The following is a 16,617-nucleotide window of genomic DNA, read 5'->3' on the forward strand; positions in this document are numbered from 1 at the left end:
GGTAGGCATTCTGTAGACACAGGTATGAATGTTCTTTGGTGGGACTCTGGTGACGAGGACTTCCAGAGAGGGAAGCTGACCAACGTCCTCTGTTTTTATGGTCAGCTGGACCTTGGGTTGACATTGGTTGAGGTGTTGCAGGAGTACCCGTAGATAGGTTTGATGTGTGATGAGAAAACACTCTCCACATGTGAACAGGTTTTACTACCACCTTCCCCACTGAAAATCATTGTGTTTTGAAGAACTGAATAGAAATCTGTCGGTAACAATAATCCCAGCCAAAAATCAGGGCTCTATTTAAGAGATGTTAACTTACTTGCACCAACTTAGTGTGTCATAGGTTTCAATACACATTTCTGTGATGTTGTAGCCAGAAAATCACTGTAACACAGACACACAGCTGATCGCTGTTTACAAGACATGTCATAGCCAAGATGGGCCTATATGAATACCAATGTAAGCTGACTTTCCAATGTTAATTATGTTGCTTATTAAAAAAATTAACAAGAAAATTGGCAGCTATAGTCTGTGCCACTGTGCCAGAGTACACTGGGAATTTCGCATGTTTAGTTTCTTTCTTTAGTTATTACAGCATATTTGCCCTGAATCTCAATCAAATTGCAAGCATTGTTTCAATGGCTGACACATCATGGGTTCAAACCTGTCCTGACTAATTTTACACTCGCCCTGATTTTTATGACATAACCATGATGATGAACTAATGACTATTTACTGAGAGGTGATAAATAGCAAAGAAAAGATATTATTATCATTGTCAAATATAACTGCTACATTTTGAGCACATATGAAATGAAATCCAGGTTTATTCGCAGTTTGAAACCATAAGCAGAAATTATCATAACCATGGACATGTAAGATGCCATTATTTGATTGCCTGAATTGAGAACAGATTTGTTGGGCGCCAGGCGTTGGGATTTTTTAACTATTGCACATATGGGAACAGTTGCTGGTATACATTATGTCCTTGTTTCATTATGTTCTGATAACAGCTATCAGTTCTTAAATAGGCACGCCTGATCAATTTTACCACTAACTTACTATAATCATAGGGGGGAAACGAAACAGGGGGGAAAAGAATGGTCAAATTGACCACAGCCACAGGGATTGGTCAAGACTACTTCAACAATTTAATCTTGTCAGGATTATTAGCCATTTTCTGAATTTAGAATGGGACACTGCCCTTATATCAAAGGTAAACTTCAAAATTTTAATGAGACATTTTTCATTCTAATTCTGCCTTTCCCAATCCCTGCAGCCATGTCTAAATATAAAGCTCCTTTCATTCAAGTTTGTGGATAATTCTATGCATGAACATATGACAGGCTTATTATCAAAGAAATAGCACAAGTGTTTATTTATTACCATTTGATCCTCCTCCCCCGGATTGATGTATATTCGATCCGACTTCATCGGTGGAGGACCAGTCTGTCCCATCTTCAGCTTAGACCCTGAAAAGAGATCATGGAAACCGTTAGACCATATATCAGATGGTGCTATCTGCACATCAGTACATGTCGGATTATGTAATCAGTTAAATCATGCAAACAGTCAAGTCTAAGGATCACGAAAAACAGCATGTTCATGAAAACGGGTATCATGTAACATACCAGATGATGTATTGTCGCATATGTGAAAAGTCTGATGATGTCATGTCACATGTATGAAATCAGTTGGTGTGACCCAAATATACTGGTGTCTGTGTAATCTCCCAATGTAGGTTGTCATCAAATTTGAAGACATTGGGTACAATAAAGCACCAGATATCGTGCTAACAAGGGTTTAAAAAGTGGTCACAAATTCACTGTGACCTTGAAAATAAGGTCAGTGTCAGCAACATCTGGTGTCTGCGTGATCACCCAATGCAGGCTGTCACAAATTTGAAGAGTTTGGGCATAAAAGTTCATGAGATGTCTCATTAACAAAAATCAGGAGTGAGTGAGTTTAGTTTTACGCCGTACTCAACAATATTCCGGCTATATGGCGGCGGTCTGTAAATAATCGACATGAACATGAACATCTATATACACAATTGGGAACTGATGACACGTGCCAACCAAGTCAGTGAGCCTGACCACCCGATCCCATTAGTTGCCTCTTACGACAAGCATAGTCACATTTTATGGCAAGCATGGGTTGCTGAAGGCTTATTCTACCCCGGGACCTTCATGGGTAACAAAACTCAGGAGGTACATATGAACGTATGAGACGCTGCTGAAGATATAGTTCCAAGATACAAAATTCCATGAAAGATTTACAGTTCTAAGGGTGTCACATGTTAGAGAGTAGGTTAAACAGCTGACCAAAATGTCATTAAAATTTCTTGTGAAGACATTGGGTACAACAGTGCACGAGATATTGTGGTTTTGAAACATGGTCAAAGTCTCATGGTGACCTTGAAAATCAGGTCACCAACATATCCTAGCTTCAGAACTATTGGACGCAAGGATTATTCTTAAATAAGTAAACAACCATTTGACATCATGTCAGTCACAACCCAAAAAGATCCATAAACAAAAGAGATGTAAAAAACTGAATTTCACCTCTGATATATCTGCTCTTCATAAGACTCGTAAAACATTCAGACTTGATCTGAATACAACATTTGGTGTAAGCTGAGGTATAAATAAATGGATCTTATTACCCTCCATAGGCTATATGAGAAGTAATGCTATATTGTCATTCAGATTTGGTAAGCATACATATCATCTTAATCATGCTTGGATTTTTCGTCATCACGACAACAACACTCCTTCTCAACAAAACAAATGACATTCTTCAAAGCAATCTTGGTTGGTATGACGGTAATGTCATGTAAGTGAACAAGTGGGCCCAGGGACCGAGGACTGGCAAATGATTTGTTGTAAGTTTGCCCCAAAAACAAGAATGATTTCCAACCATACATTTCAACACAGCTGAAGACATTCTGTTACTTGCTCAACACAACAGATAAGATAAGCACATCTTACACAGGACAGCTTCAAAGGACACAATGAAAGACTTTTGGTAAGCTGACATATCATTTTCATTATGCTTAAAAATATCATCATCATAATAACAATCATTCTCAGAAAAAAAAATACTGACAAAATATTGAAGGTCAAGGTCACCAAATCTGACTGGGACCTTTCACAGATTGAGATGGATCTAGGAAACAAAGATCAAGTCCACGGTTCCTAACATATTTCAATTATTACTTGTGTTCGTACAGGACGTAGAGATGTATGGATAGACAGAGCCTACTACATCCCCTTTTGTGCTAAACATGCAACGGGGGATAACAAAGACATTGTTATTCAGACTTTTGGTAAGCTTGACATATCATTTTTATCATGCTCAAAAATCTCATCATCATAACAATCAGTCTCAAGGGACCTGACCTTGGAAATAATAATTTAGGTACAACAGTTCATGAGACAACTTGTTCATATGAATCAGGACTTGCATATGGATGAATTGACACTGGTGGATACATAGTCCCCATTCCACCATCAGTCGAACGAAAAAAAAAAGTTCCAAGTAAGATTTACAGTTCTATGGGTGCCACAAGGTAGAATGAGGGCAGCTGACCAAAAAGGTCAGTAAAATTTCATGTGATGTGGAAGGTATAATAAAATTGCTTCAGAATGGCTTGGTAATGACTATTCTTACATAAGGGAGTAAACTAACATTTGACATCACATCAGTCTCAAAGTGATCTCTTCTTACCAAAAGGATTCATAAACAGAGACATAACACATTAATATCTGTTCTGATATATCTGCTCTTGATGTAACATTCAGACTTGATCTTTGGTGGAAGTGAACATACAAAAGCACTGGTATTAAACAGTGACTGAGAAAAGGAATGGATCTTATTCTCTAGTGGCTACAATTGACACTTTGTCATTCAGATTTGGTAAGCATACATATCATCTTAATCATGCTTGGAATTTTCTTCATCATGACAACAACACTCCTTCTCAACAAAAACTGGCATTCTTCAAATGAGTGAGTGAGTGAGTTTAGTTTTACGCCGCTTTTAGCAATATTCCAGCAATATCACGGCAGGGGACACCAGAAAATGGGCTTTACACATAGTACCCATGTGGGGAATCAAACGCGGGTCTTCGGCGTGACAAGCAAACGCTTTAACCACTAGGCAACCCCACCGCCCCGGCATTCTTCAAAGTAAGCTTGGTTGGTATGAGAGTGATGTCATGTAAGCAAACAGGAGGCTTCCAACCTATACATTTCAACACAGCTTAACACAACAGAAAAGATGAGCACATCTTACACCAGACAGTTTAAAAGGACACAATGAAATTGCTTATCAGATTATTGGTAAACTGACAGATCATTTTCATCATGCTTCACCCAACTTTGACCTTCACATACAGAGATGAGCCTAGGTATCAAATATCAAAAGAATCGAGTAAACAGTACCCAACACATTCCACTTCATACCTGCGTATGTACAGGGTGTAAGGACGTACAGACAAACAAAGCCTACAACTACATCCCCTGCTTTGAGATCAACATTGTTATTCAGACTTTTGGTAAGCTTGAAATATCATTTTCATCATGCTCATAAATCTCATCATCATAACAATCAGTCTCACAAGAGATGTGAACTGGGAAATAAGGGCAAGGGCTTATCATGCTTTTAAATATACAATCAGCTATCGTTAATCCAAAATCCTCTGGTGCACAGCAAATTGTCAGATTGATGAGGATCTCGGATTATCAACTTTTCAGAACAGATCATATTCATTATCAAAACCAAGTAAATCATGATTCATATTAAACTATACACTATAAATCACACCTTTTACAACTAAATGATATGTACATCAAGATATTTGTTTATGCGAAATCTGAGAAAGTAGAACTATAGATCCATGTGTCAACTTCAACATTCCATGCAGAAATCAGAGGGTCACGTCATGTAAAGAAGGAAGAGGGGCCAGTAATTTGTTAATGTTATAAGGCTGCAATAACAGAAAGGATTTTCAGAACAAAAGGATTATTCAAAACAGCTTAACACTTCTGCGCTTCAATATTTTACCAATATTCCAGCTCAGCTCAATCACAGCAGAGGTTACCAGAAAGCGGTTTCACACATTGTACATATGTGGGGAATCGAACCTGGGTTTTCGCTATGACAACCGAAAACTTTCACCATTAGGCTACCTTATCACACCTGATATTCAAGATCTTCAGACATGAGTCAAAAATGATTTTGTTAATCTACACTACAATTTGTATGGGCTTCAGAACTATTGGAGGCAAGGATTATTCTTACACAAGTAAACAACCATTTGACATCATGTCAGTCACAACCCAAAAAGATCCATAAACAGCAGAGGTGTAAAAAACTGAATTTCACCTCTGATATATCTGCTCTTGATAAGACTCGTATAACATTCAGACTTGATCTGAATACAACATTTGGTGTAAGCTGAGGTATAAATAAATGGATCTTATTACCCTCCATTGGCTATATGAGAAGTAATGCTATATTGTCATTCAGATTTGGTAAGCATACATATCATCTTAATCATGCTTGGATTTTTCGTCATCACGACAACAACACTCCTTCTCAACACAACAAATGACATTCTTCAAAGCAATCTTGGTTGGTATGACGTTAATGTCATGTAAGCAAACAAGTGGGCCCAGGGACCGAGGATTGGTAAATGATTTATTGTAAGTTTGTCCCCAAAACAAGAATGATTTCCAACCATACATTTCAACACAACTGAAGACCTTCTGTTACTTGCTCAACACAACAGATAAGATAAGCACATCTTACACTGGGCAGTGTCAAAGGACACAATGAAATTGCTAATCAGACTTTTGGTAAGCTGACATATCATTTTCATTATATTTAAAAATATCACCATCATAATAACAATCATTCTTGGGAAAAAAGACTGACAAAATATTGAGGGTCAAGGTCACCAAATCTGACTGTACTGGAACCTTTCGCAGATTGAGATGGATCTAGGAAACAAAGATCAAGTCCACGGTTCCTAACATATTTCAATTATTACTTGTGTTCATACAGGACGTAGACGTATGGATAGACAGAGCCTACTACATCCCCTTTTGTGCTAAACATGCAACGGGGGATAACAAAGACATTGTTATTCAGACTTTTGGTAAGCTTGACATATCATCTTTATCATGCTCAAAAATCTCATCATCATAACAATCCGTCTGAAGAGACCTGACCTTGGAAATAATAATTTAGGTACAACAGTTCATGAGACAACTTGTTCAAATGAATCAGGACTTGCATGTGGATGTATAGACACTGGTGGATACATAGTCCCCATTCCACCATCAGTCGAACAAAAAAAAGAGAGTTCCAAGTAAGATTTACAGTTCTATGGGTGCCACAAGGTAGAATGAGGGCAGCTGACCCAAAGATCAGTAAAATTTCATGTGATGTGGAAGGTATAATAGAATGGCTTCAGAACTATTGGTAATGACTATTCTTACATAAGGGAGTAAACTAACATTTGACATCATATCAGTCACACAGTGATCTCTTCTTACCACAACGATTCATAAACATCAGAGACGTAAAACATTAATATCAGTTCTGATATATCTGCTCTTGATGTAAAATTCAGACTTGATCTTTGGTGGAAGTGAATGTACAAAAGCACTGGTATTAAACAGTGACTGAGAAAAGGAATGGATCTTATCTTCTAGTGGCTACATGAGAACAATTGGCATATTGTCATTCAGATTTGGTAAGCATACATATCATCTTAATCATGCTTTGAATTTTCTTCATCATGACAACAACACTCCCTCTCAACAAAAACTGGCATTCTTCAAAGTAAGCTTGGTTGGTATGAGAGTGATGTCATGTAAGCAAACAGGAGGACCCAGTGACAGGGAAATGATTTGAAGTAAATTTGACCCCTGCCAAAAAAAGGGTTTCCAACCTATACATTTCAGCACAGCTGAAGATGTTCTCACATTTGCTTAACACAACAGAAAAGATGAGCACATCTGACACCAGACAGTTTAAAAGGACACAATGAAATTGCTTATCAGATTATTGGTAAACTGACAGATCATTTTCATCATGCTTAAAAATATCATCATAACAACAATCATTCTTAGAGAAAATATTGAAGGTCAAAGTCACTTCACTCAACTTTGACCTTCACATACAGTGATGAACCTAGGCATCAAATATCAAAAGAATCGAGTAAACGGTTCCCAACACATTCCACTTCGTACTTGCATATGTACAGGGTGTAAGGACATACAGACAAACAAAGCCTACAACTACATCCCCTGCTTTGAGATCAACATTGTTATTCAGACTTTTGGTAAGCTTGACATATCATTTTCATCATGCTCATAAATCTCATCATCATAACAATCAGTCTCACAAGAGATGTGAACTTGGAAAAAAGGGCAAGGGCTTATCATGCTTTTAAATATACAATCAGCTATCGTTAATCCAAAATCCTCTGGTGCACAGCAAATTGTCAGATTGATGAGGATCTCGGATTTTCAGTACAGATCATATTCATGATCAAGAACAGGTAAATCATAATTCATATTAAACTATAGAATGCAGATCACGCCTTTTACAACTAAATGATATGTACATCAACATATTTGTTCATGCGAAATCTGAAAAAGTAGAACTATAGATCCATGTGTCAACTTCAACATTCCATGCAGAAATCAGAGGGTCATGTCATGTAAAGAAGGAAGAGGGACCAGTAATTTGTTATAAGGCTGCAATAACAGAAAGGATTTTCAGAACAAAAGGATTATTCAAAACAGCTTAACACTTCTGCGCTTCAATATTTTAGCAATATTCCAGCTCAATCACAGAAGAGGTTACCAGGAATGGGCTTCACACATTATACCTATGTGGGGAATCGAACCTGGGTTTTCCCTATGTAAACCGAAAACTTTCACCATTAGGCTACCCTATCACACCTGATATTCAACATCTTCGAACACGAGTCAAAAATGATTTCATTAATCTACACTACAATTTATATAGGCTTCAGAGCTATTGGAGGCAAGGATTATTCTTACATAAGTAAACAACCATTTGACATCATGTCAGTCACAACCCAAAAAGATCCATAAACAAGAGATGTAAAAAACTGAATTTCACCTCTGATATATCTGCTCTTGATAAGACTCGTAAAACATTCAGACTTGATCTGAATACAACATTTGGTGTAAGCTGAGGTATAAATAAATGGATCTCATTACCCTCCATAGGCTATATGAGAAGTAATGCTATATTGTCATTCAGATTTGGTAAGCATACATATCATCTTAATCATGCTTGGATTTTTCGTCATCATGACAACAACATTCCTTCTCAACACAACAAATGACATTCTTGAAAAAGTATTCTTGGTTGGTATGACGGTAATGTCATGTAAGTGAACAAGTGGGCCCAGGGACCGAGGACTGGCAAATGATTTGTTGTAAGTTTGCCCCCCAAACAAGAATGATTTCCAACCATACATTTCAACACAACTGAAGACATTCTGTTACTTGCTCAACACAACAGATAAGATAAGCACATCTTACACCGGACAGTTTCAAAGGACACAATGAAATTGCTAATCAGACTTTTGGTAAGCTGACATATCATTTTCATTATATTTAAAAATATCACCATCATAATAACAATCATTCTTGGAAAAAAGACTGACAAAATATTGAAGGTCAAAGTCACCAAATCTGACTGTACTGGAACCTTTCACAGACCGAGATGGACCTAGGAAACAAAGATCAAGTCCACGGTTCCTAACATATTTCAATTATTACTTGTGTTCGTACAGGACAAAGAGACATATGGATAGACAGAGCCTACTACATCCCGTTTTGTGCTAAACATGCAACAGGGGATAACAAAGACATTGTTATTCAGACTTTTGGTAAGCTTGACATATCATTTTCATCATGCTCAAAAATCTCATCATCATAACAATCAGTCTCACAAAAGATAGCAAAGTGCAATAAAGTTTGACAGTTCTGAGTTGAGGTGAAGTTACAGCTCTGAATGATTTAAGGGTTGCACTTGCGAATATTTTGCTCATATGACGACATTCATGCTCATGCTAGTTCAGACTTAGGCTGGTTTTATAATGGTGCTAGCTCACTGACACACCATGCCACAGGTTAGCATGAGAATCCCTCTCAGATGCATTATACTGGCTCAGAGCTCACCAGTCCTTGTACCCACTACTGCTCATCACTACAAGTGCCATATTTTATAACGCTATTTCAGGACTCCAGATAACGGCCATATCAGCTTATGTATGGATAAAAATATGCAAGATACGGTAGGAAAACAATCAGAAAACGTAGCAGATACGCACCACAGCAATGGTGTCTTAGATTCATTTACAGACGTTTTTACCTGAAAAAGTTTTGCTTTATTGTTTATTGACCTGCTTACACGAGAGCAACAATGCTGTGGTGCATATATGAAATGAAACCTGAGATTACTTACACACCATTAAATTCCTTTCTGTACTTTTCCCAGTACTCTTATATTGAAAATATATACATACTCCTCATGTTAAAAAATTATCTGGAGCCCTGTTCATTTGGTATGATGCATCCAGATGTCGTACAGATATTTAGAGGACACAAATTCCTGCATCATATACACATTAAACTGACAATGGATGCGACACAATCTGTAAGAGCATCCATCGCATCGACAGGATGTAAATATCGTAAATATCCCAATCAAGTAACAACTCGTTATCACTGAGTTTGTTCATGATACACAATACAATAACAGTGTCTTCTTTTTTCCTTTTTTCAGTATACACCTGTAAATAGCTGGTGTGATTGGTTGGTGACTGGTAAATTGAAAGCCAGCCAGACACTGTGTCCAGTATATCAGCAGCGTTCCCAGTGTTTTTGAAAATTGAAAGTGGCCTATGCCGACAGGGTCTGAAAATTCCGGCTGAACCAGTTTTATACGGAGAGAAAGTAATCAGTATTTATAACGAAATACTGACACTAAATGTGTTGCAGGGTGTGTTGTGTGTTGCTTGTTGCTTGAGAATATGTTCATTAGACCTACATTAAATACAATTATGGATTCAATGCCAAGCTGAGGCAACCACTGAATGAGAAAATGATTTCAAGCGGTCAAACTACATTCAATAAATGTGTTCAGAATGTCATTAAATAAATTGATTAAACTGATGAATAAAATCAACAACAGCACTCATAAAAGTTGTCCGACGTACATAAAAATTACTCCATCCTTTTGTGAGATCGTGTAATGTAAGTCTAGTCACTGGCATCTCCGCTTTCGCCATCTCAGTCTTTACGTTCAGACTCGATGTTTAATGAAGAAAACGTGCATGAAGTACATTTGTCACAGGTCATAACGCAGCATGATACGTCCAGTAGGTTCCATAATTTACATATGGATAGCAATTCTTTGCTTAATGCGTTGAAAATGTCATTATTTTACCAAAAATGTTTGTCTAAATCTAAAAATTTTCGTTTAAGCTGACAACATTACTGTATTGTGACTGGCTGCCTTGGGTCACGTGCCTCATTTTGGTCAATCACAGTCCCTATAACAGACTGTCAAAAACACGTCATTAGAAACCAATTTTTATTCAATAAAATCACTTCCTACAACTGTGAAAATACTCTCAGCAAGTTTACAGTCAATCGCAGATTTCAAACGATACCCGCCATGAAAAGAATCGCCCTGCATGTTATTCATACAAAGCTTATAAAACGGAGGTATTTTCCACTATGTTAGCGAGTGGAAAGCTTCTGATAACGGAAAATGGCCAACTATTACATATACTATTTAAGATATCTTTTTATGACAATTTTCCGATTACGTAAATATGACAAAATAAAAGAAAAGGCATGGGGCTGTTATGACATGTCACAATTGGAAAAAACATTGCCATATTTTTCCTTACCCTTAAACACTGGATAAAATGTTTGACTTTTATTTTGCAGTGTACGCTGTTCCTTTTAACTACTGGAAGACATTTTTTTCACTACGCATGCAATGATTACCACGTGCTACAGTCAACCACATGGCATGGCTTGATCTGCATATGCGCAATGTGCTAAAATCTATATCTAGATGTGCCAAGACGTTTTTAACTGCAATTATATTAAAGGTCACATGCAACGTAAAACACAACTTTGCAGATTCTGGTACCTTTAGGTATGCACTTACCGAAACAAATCATAAAAAATGCCAATTCAACCTATAAAGTTGAAAAAAATGCGATGAAAAAAAAGCCAGCAAAATCGGAGTTCAAACGTTTCACTAAATTCCCCCCAGCGCTGGGGGGAAAACTGGTTTCAACAGCTGTGCTGCGCTGCGTCCATAACGCATGCGCAGTGAATAGGTTCACGGAGCTTGAAACAGTATCCATGCCCAGCGTCTGAGGTCGTGAGCAGTAGTCTAATCTTGGTTGTGTACACAAACGAGTAATTAATCTACTCGTTACGTAAAACAACTTGTTGATTGTAGTAAGCAGTTTCTGTCACAGAGAAAGCTCATTGTCTGGTATATTCACACCTATATGTCTGTCTGCCTGTCTGCCTGTCTCCTAAAGACAACATGCAATACACAGCTTCAATCATTGACCACGTGCAATTTGAACTCAACACCTATCAGACTATACGACATAAAGAAAATAAGTTGATTTATGACTCGTGCCACCGAGTCCCGTGTCTGCCAGATCATGTAATTAGGCACGTGTGATACACACGACATGTTTTTATGTCTGTGGGTTGCAAACAAAACACATTCATTTTTTTCGGATGACTGGATCTGACGGAAACTCGTACAAACTCTTGTCTCTTTCAAGTCCTGCTTTGTACTTGGACGAATGACAGTAGTTTACTATCTCTACTGAAATGATTTTTTATTGGATCCAGCACAAATTCTGAGAACATGTATTTTCCAAACCCAGCATCTCTATATACATTCTTCATGGATAACGACTTCTTTTAGTGTACATGATTTTGTTTGACAACAGTATATGAATCCTTACTGAAACGACGCATCAAGTACACAAAAAGAAGTTGTTATCCATAAAGAATCTTACTTTCTTGTGACTGGTTATACTTCTAAAATGCCCATCAAACAGATCATCTTTCTGTACACACAAGGAGCTCTCAGCATATCAGCAAAAGGAGCAGCCAATCGGAAGCCGTCGTTACACTTGAGTGCATATCCACCCGCTATGACTGGGTTCGGTCTCCCGAGCGCTTCGTTTCGGGGAAAGTAAGCCCAAGTACAAAATATTGCACTTTTGAATCGCGATTGTACGCTTATAATTTTGTTTATTTGTTTTTTTCAAAAGCATCAATGTATATTATATGTCATGAATAAGTGATAAATGTGTTTTAGTTATGTTTGATTTTTTGATTGCATGTGACCTTTAAATTTACCAACAGCAGCTACCAATGGCAGTTGAAAATACTGGATCATCCCAACTTTTATCAGTAAAAAAGTGGTAATTACCAGAGAACGGGAATACTGATATAAGCATGTATTAAAACAATAAAAAAATACATGAGTAAGCGATATGACAGTCTTGGCTGTGCTTTCATGGTCACGAAAACTGTTATGTTTTGGAAATACCCAGGCTAACAAAAACTTTAAAATGACAGTCTATCCGACACCTTGGTCAGAGTAATCAGTTCAAATATCATGATTATCAGTACCTCAAATTGTAGTTTTGCACATAATGAACTTGAGAAAGCCAAAGTTTTTCAGATTGTCTAACCACATGCCAAAATGGCTCAAAGACAGGCAGTGCTTTCAAATTTCACATAGTCATCCCTTGCTATAACATGTGTTTAGGAGTCAATGGATGACCTGTTATGCTGCCTGTTATTCAACTAAGCTGGAAATAGCGATCAGCTGTGCAACAATGTTTTGGTCCAATACATGTACAGGTGATTCAGTTAGAAACGATCTGATAATATAACATCAATATTCCATTGTCAGAGTAATTTATATGTTAATCAGTTATATTCACACAGGTATTACATCTTGCTATTGCATTAGTATAATGCATCTATGCTACGAAAATATTTAAAATCATAATTAACATACCAGAATGAGCACTTTGGGTTACCTGGCTAGATATGTCTTACATAGGAAACATATCACTGCTGACTTCCTATCACTCATTGAGTGAGTGAGTCAGTGAGTGAGTGAGTCAGTGAGTGAGTGAGTCAGTGAGTGAGTGAGTGAGTCAGTGAGTGAGTGAGTGAGTGTAGTTTTACGCCACACTCAGTAATATTCCAGCTATATGGTGGCTGTCTGTAAATAATCGAGTCAATCCAGTGATCAACAACATAGCATCGATCTGCACAATTTGACAAGTGTCAACCAAATCAGCGAGCCTGACCAACCAACCCCGTTAGTCGCCTCTTACGACAAGCATGGTCAGCTTTTATGGCAAGCATGGGTTGCTGAAGGCCTATTCTACCACGGGACCTTCACAGGTCCCACTTTGATTGTAAAAACAAAATGTTGGAATGAGGTTATACCATTTCACTCGCTGTTTCTCTGTTGCTACTGTAGACAGTTATAATGAATAAAAATGGGATTGAATTTAATCAAATAAAAAGTGTTTTCTAATATCATACATTCTCGGATGGCAGTGTATACTTGTGCTAAAACAGTGTTGCATCACAGCAAATACTGTAAGTATTTGGCTGATGGCACGATTTTTTGATAAAGCTGTCTTTTATAAGTTATTACGGTGTTTTGCTGTTCGTCGGATTATCTGAAGCATCTGAAAAACCATGAATATATATATGAAAAACACTGTTAATTGCAATCGGCACTGAATTTCACTAGTTTATAATGTGCTTAGCCCTCTGGGTGCCACAGGTACACACATGTCGTTGCTCGACCCTCACTTTGAAGTTCAATAAAATCATAAATATATCACACAAATCAATACACTTCAGAGTTTTGAATTCTTCAGGAAATTCCCTGTTTATTGACACCCTCCAATCTTATCTCAGACAAAATCAAAGTGCTTAAAATAACCTCTCAAAATTGACTTCATTGTAAATGTCGCCATTTTTAGCACAATACAAAATCACGATCCATAGCATTATTTGCGCTATGTTTCAAAATGTGAAAATCAGATAAATACTGTAAGCATTGAATTTCAAAAACAGCATATTAATGAGTATCATGTTTTCATTTTCATGTAACCAGTAACAACAATTCTGAAACGTCACCGATGAGCCCAGTATTGGTTGGGATGTTTTCGAAAATATACTTACATGAACACAGAAGTGCGCTTTCCGCCATACTGGACAGTATTTACAAAACCAAGTTTCATAAGGCCGGTTTGAGATACCAATTACATCATGTATATTTCATATTCAGCTGCTGCAGCTGAATCATTGATTTCCCCATACATCTTATTATCAAATTACAAATGGTCTTTTTCACCAACTGTCTAGATAAAGCGAAATGAAAGTTATTCAGTGTTAGACTAACACTGTACTCGAAAGCTGTGCATGTTTGATATCAAAAAGAAAAATTCTGATTTTACACTACATAGCATTTTCCAAAATTTTTAGACATCCAGCCATCTCATCATTTTTTACAATGGTTCATTATATTTAGAATGTGAAGGGGAAGAATAAAAATAATAATCCTTTATAATAAGAAATAGCAAATTAAAAATTGATACAATGCAATGATTTGATAATTCACAAGAAACTGTAAGTGTTTCCGTGCAGCATGACACCATGACTGATGCAAAATCACGCAGAACGACAACGGTACTTAGCAGCAGTTCTGGATTCTTCCGTCATTTACAATGTAAACGATAAAAAAATATAACAACACACAGATGGTCAGAATCATTCTGATTACTTACATCACATATTTATGCACATTAATCCCTGAATAAAGAGAAGAGTCCTTGCAAAATCCTGTGAACCCTTGTTGGCAAAGCCACCATTATGAAACAAATCGGTCATCGGTAGTGATGTCACACGTCAATATTGTTGCACATATTAGGCAATTTCTTTGAGGCAAAGGTCAGTTGAACAAGAGTAAACACAATCACCCTATCATTCCGACTACATTTTCAGTATTATGATGTATATCCTTTGCAAAACAAATTTCAGTATCTACATTTAGCCTTGTTCAACATCCTATCATATGTGGGCATAGGGTATGCGATTTTATTCTTTGAAATTTTTTGATTTTGCGTATAATATTTACAAAGGAAATTCACACATTTGTGTAGGATACCACATTTTAAGCCCTAACACAGACCCGTGAAGGTCCCGGGATAGAACAGGCCTTCAGCATGCTCATGCTTGCCATAAAAGGCGACCATGCTTGTCGTAAGAGGCGACTAACGGGATCAGGTGGTCAGGGTCGCTGACTTTGTTGACACATGTCAACTTGCGCATATATCAAGCTGTATTTTCTTCACTCACACTTTCCATGAAGATGTCAAATTAAAAAAAATCACTGAGTGTATTTATCAGTGCATGATAAGAAACAGAGAAATTTGCTGTTTTTCTAAGGCATACAAAAGTTTTGGACAACATCTAGAAGTATCTATTTCTCAAACACCTGTGGTATTCGCACTTGTATTTATAACAAAGAATAGGAAATTTAATATTCTAAATGTCTGTGTAATTTTATAGCCGTACACAGATTCCAGACCATGCAAATGCAATTCTCACACATTGTTCACTTTTCAAACCTTATGAAAATGAAAAAAAAAACCTCAGCATCCATGGGGTTCACCAGAGCTTAACAGCAGACTTGTTGATATGCTATTTTCAATGACATGAAAGGGTGTGATCGCTGAGCAACTTCAGCGAAAACACTGAATAACATATTTAAGTGTCCGGGACCCCCATTTTGTTGTCCAGGACCCCTGAAAATTAAGACTAAGAGCATGAGTCAAATTTAGGACTCAAGGCAATCCTTGATTGGACCCGTGACCTCCACTTGATGCATGGTTCAGTATAAATGTTTGTGAAAGTGGAATCAATGAAGAATGTCTTATAAGATCATTGTATTTCACTTCGTAAAATCTCTTGACATGGACAGTAACCTTCACTTAAGTATGTCGTTCACAAATATTGGAGTCCCTGCAAACGCCCATTTATTAATTCTAAGGGTCCTTGCTGTCACAAGAAGTGTCCTGTGACAAAGTGGTGTAGAGATCTGTATGTTTTGATAATTACTTAAGAGCCAGGAATAAATCATTGGTTATGTGGAGTGATGGACAAAATGATGCATGTAACTTATGTTGAAGAAAGCTACCAAACACTTGACATAGCTATGTTGTGGACACAGTCAATAATGCAGTAATTTACTTTCTGATTCCATACTCTACATTTGTTATTAATGGACACACATTTGAGTGCCGCATCAAACTGTCATGTAGTAAAATGCGAGATCATGTCTTGCAATCAGCCATATCATGTTATCACATACCAGTACATATCTAGCAACATACTGAATAATGTGATACATGGACTAACAGATTACGTTTTAGTTATCTGTCTCATGTTATATGTAATACATCAGACTGTTTAATGC

The 16,617-nt window shown here is 37.2% G+C and overlaps 1 protein-coding gene across 1 annotated transcript in view; it reads right to left on the bottom strand.

The window, feature by feature from the left end:
* The window catches only part of LOC137267570 (polyamine-transporting ATPase 13A3-like), a 52,632-nt gene that overhangs the window by 29,409 nt on the left and 6,606 nt on the right, over window positions 1-16,617 (bottom strand). The window contains exon 2 of the mRNA XM_067802052.1: window positions 1,384-1,469. Within this exon, the coding sequence (XP_067658153.1) occupies window positions 1,384-1,469 (86 nt within the window). The remainder of the gene's footprint in view (window positions 1-1,383; window positions 1,470-16,617) is intronic.

Source organism: Haliotis asinina, chromosome 16 (genome assembly GCF_037392515.1).
Source record: "Haliotis asinina isolate JCU_RB_2024 chromosome 16, JCU_Hal_asi_v2, whole genome shotgun sequence".
In the NCBI taxonomy this organism is placed as follows: Eukaryota; Metazoa; Mollusca; class Gastropoda; order Lepetellida; family Haliotidae; genus Haliotis; species Haliotis asinina.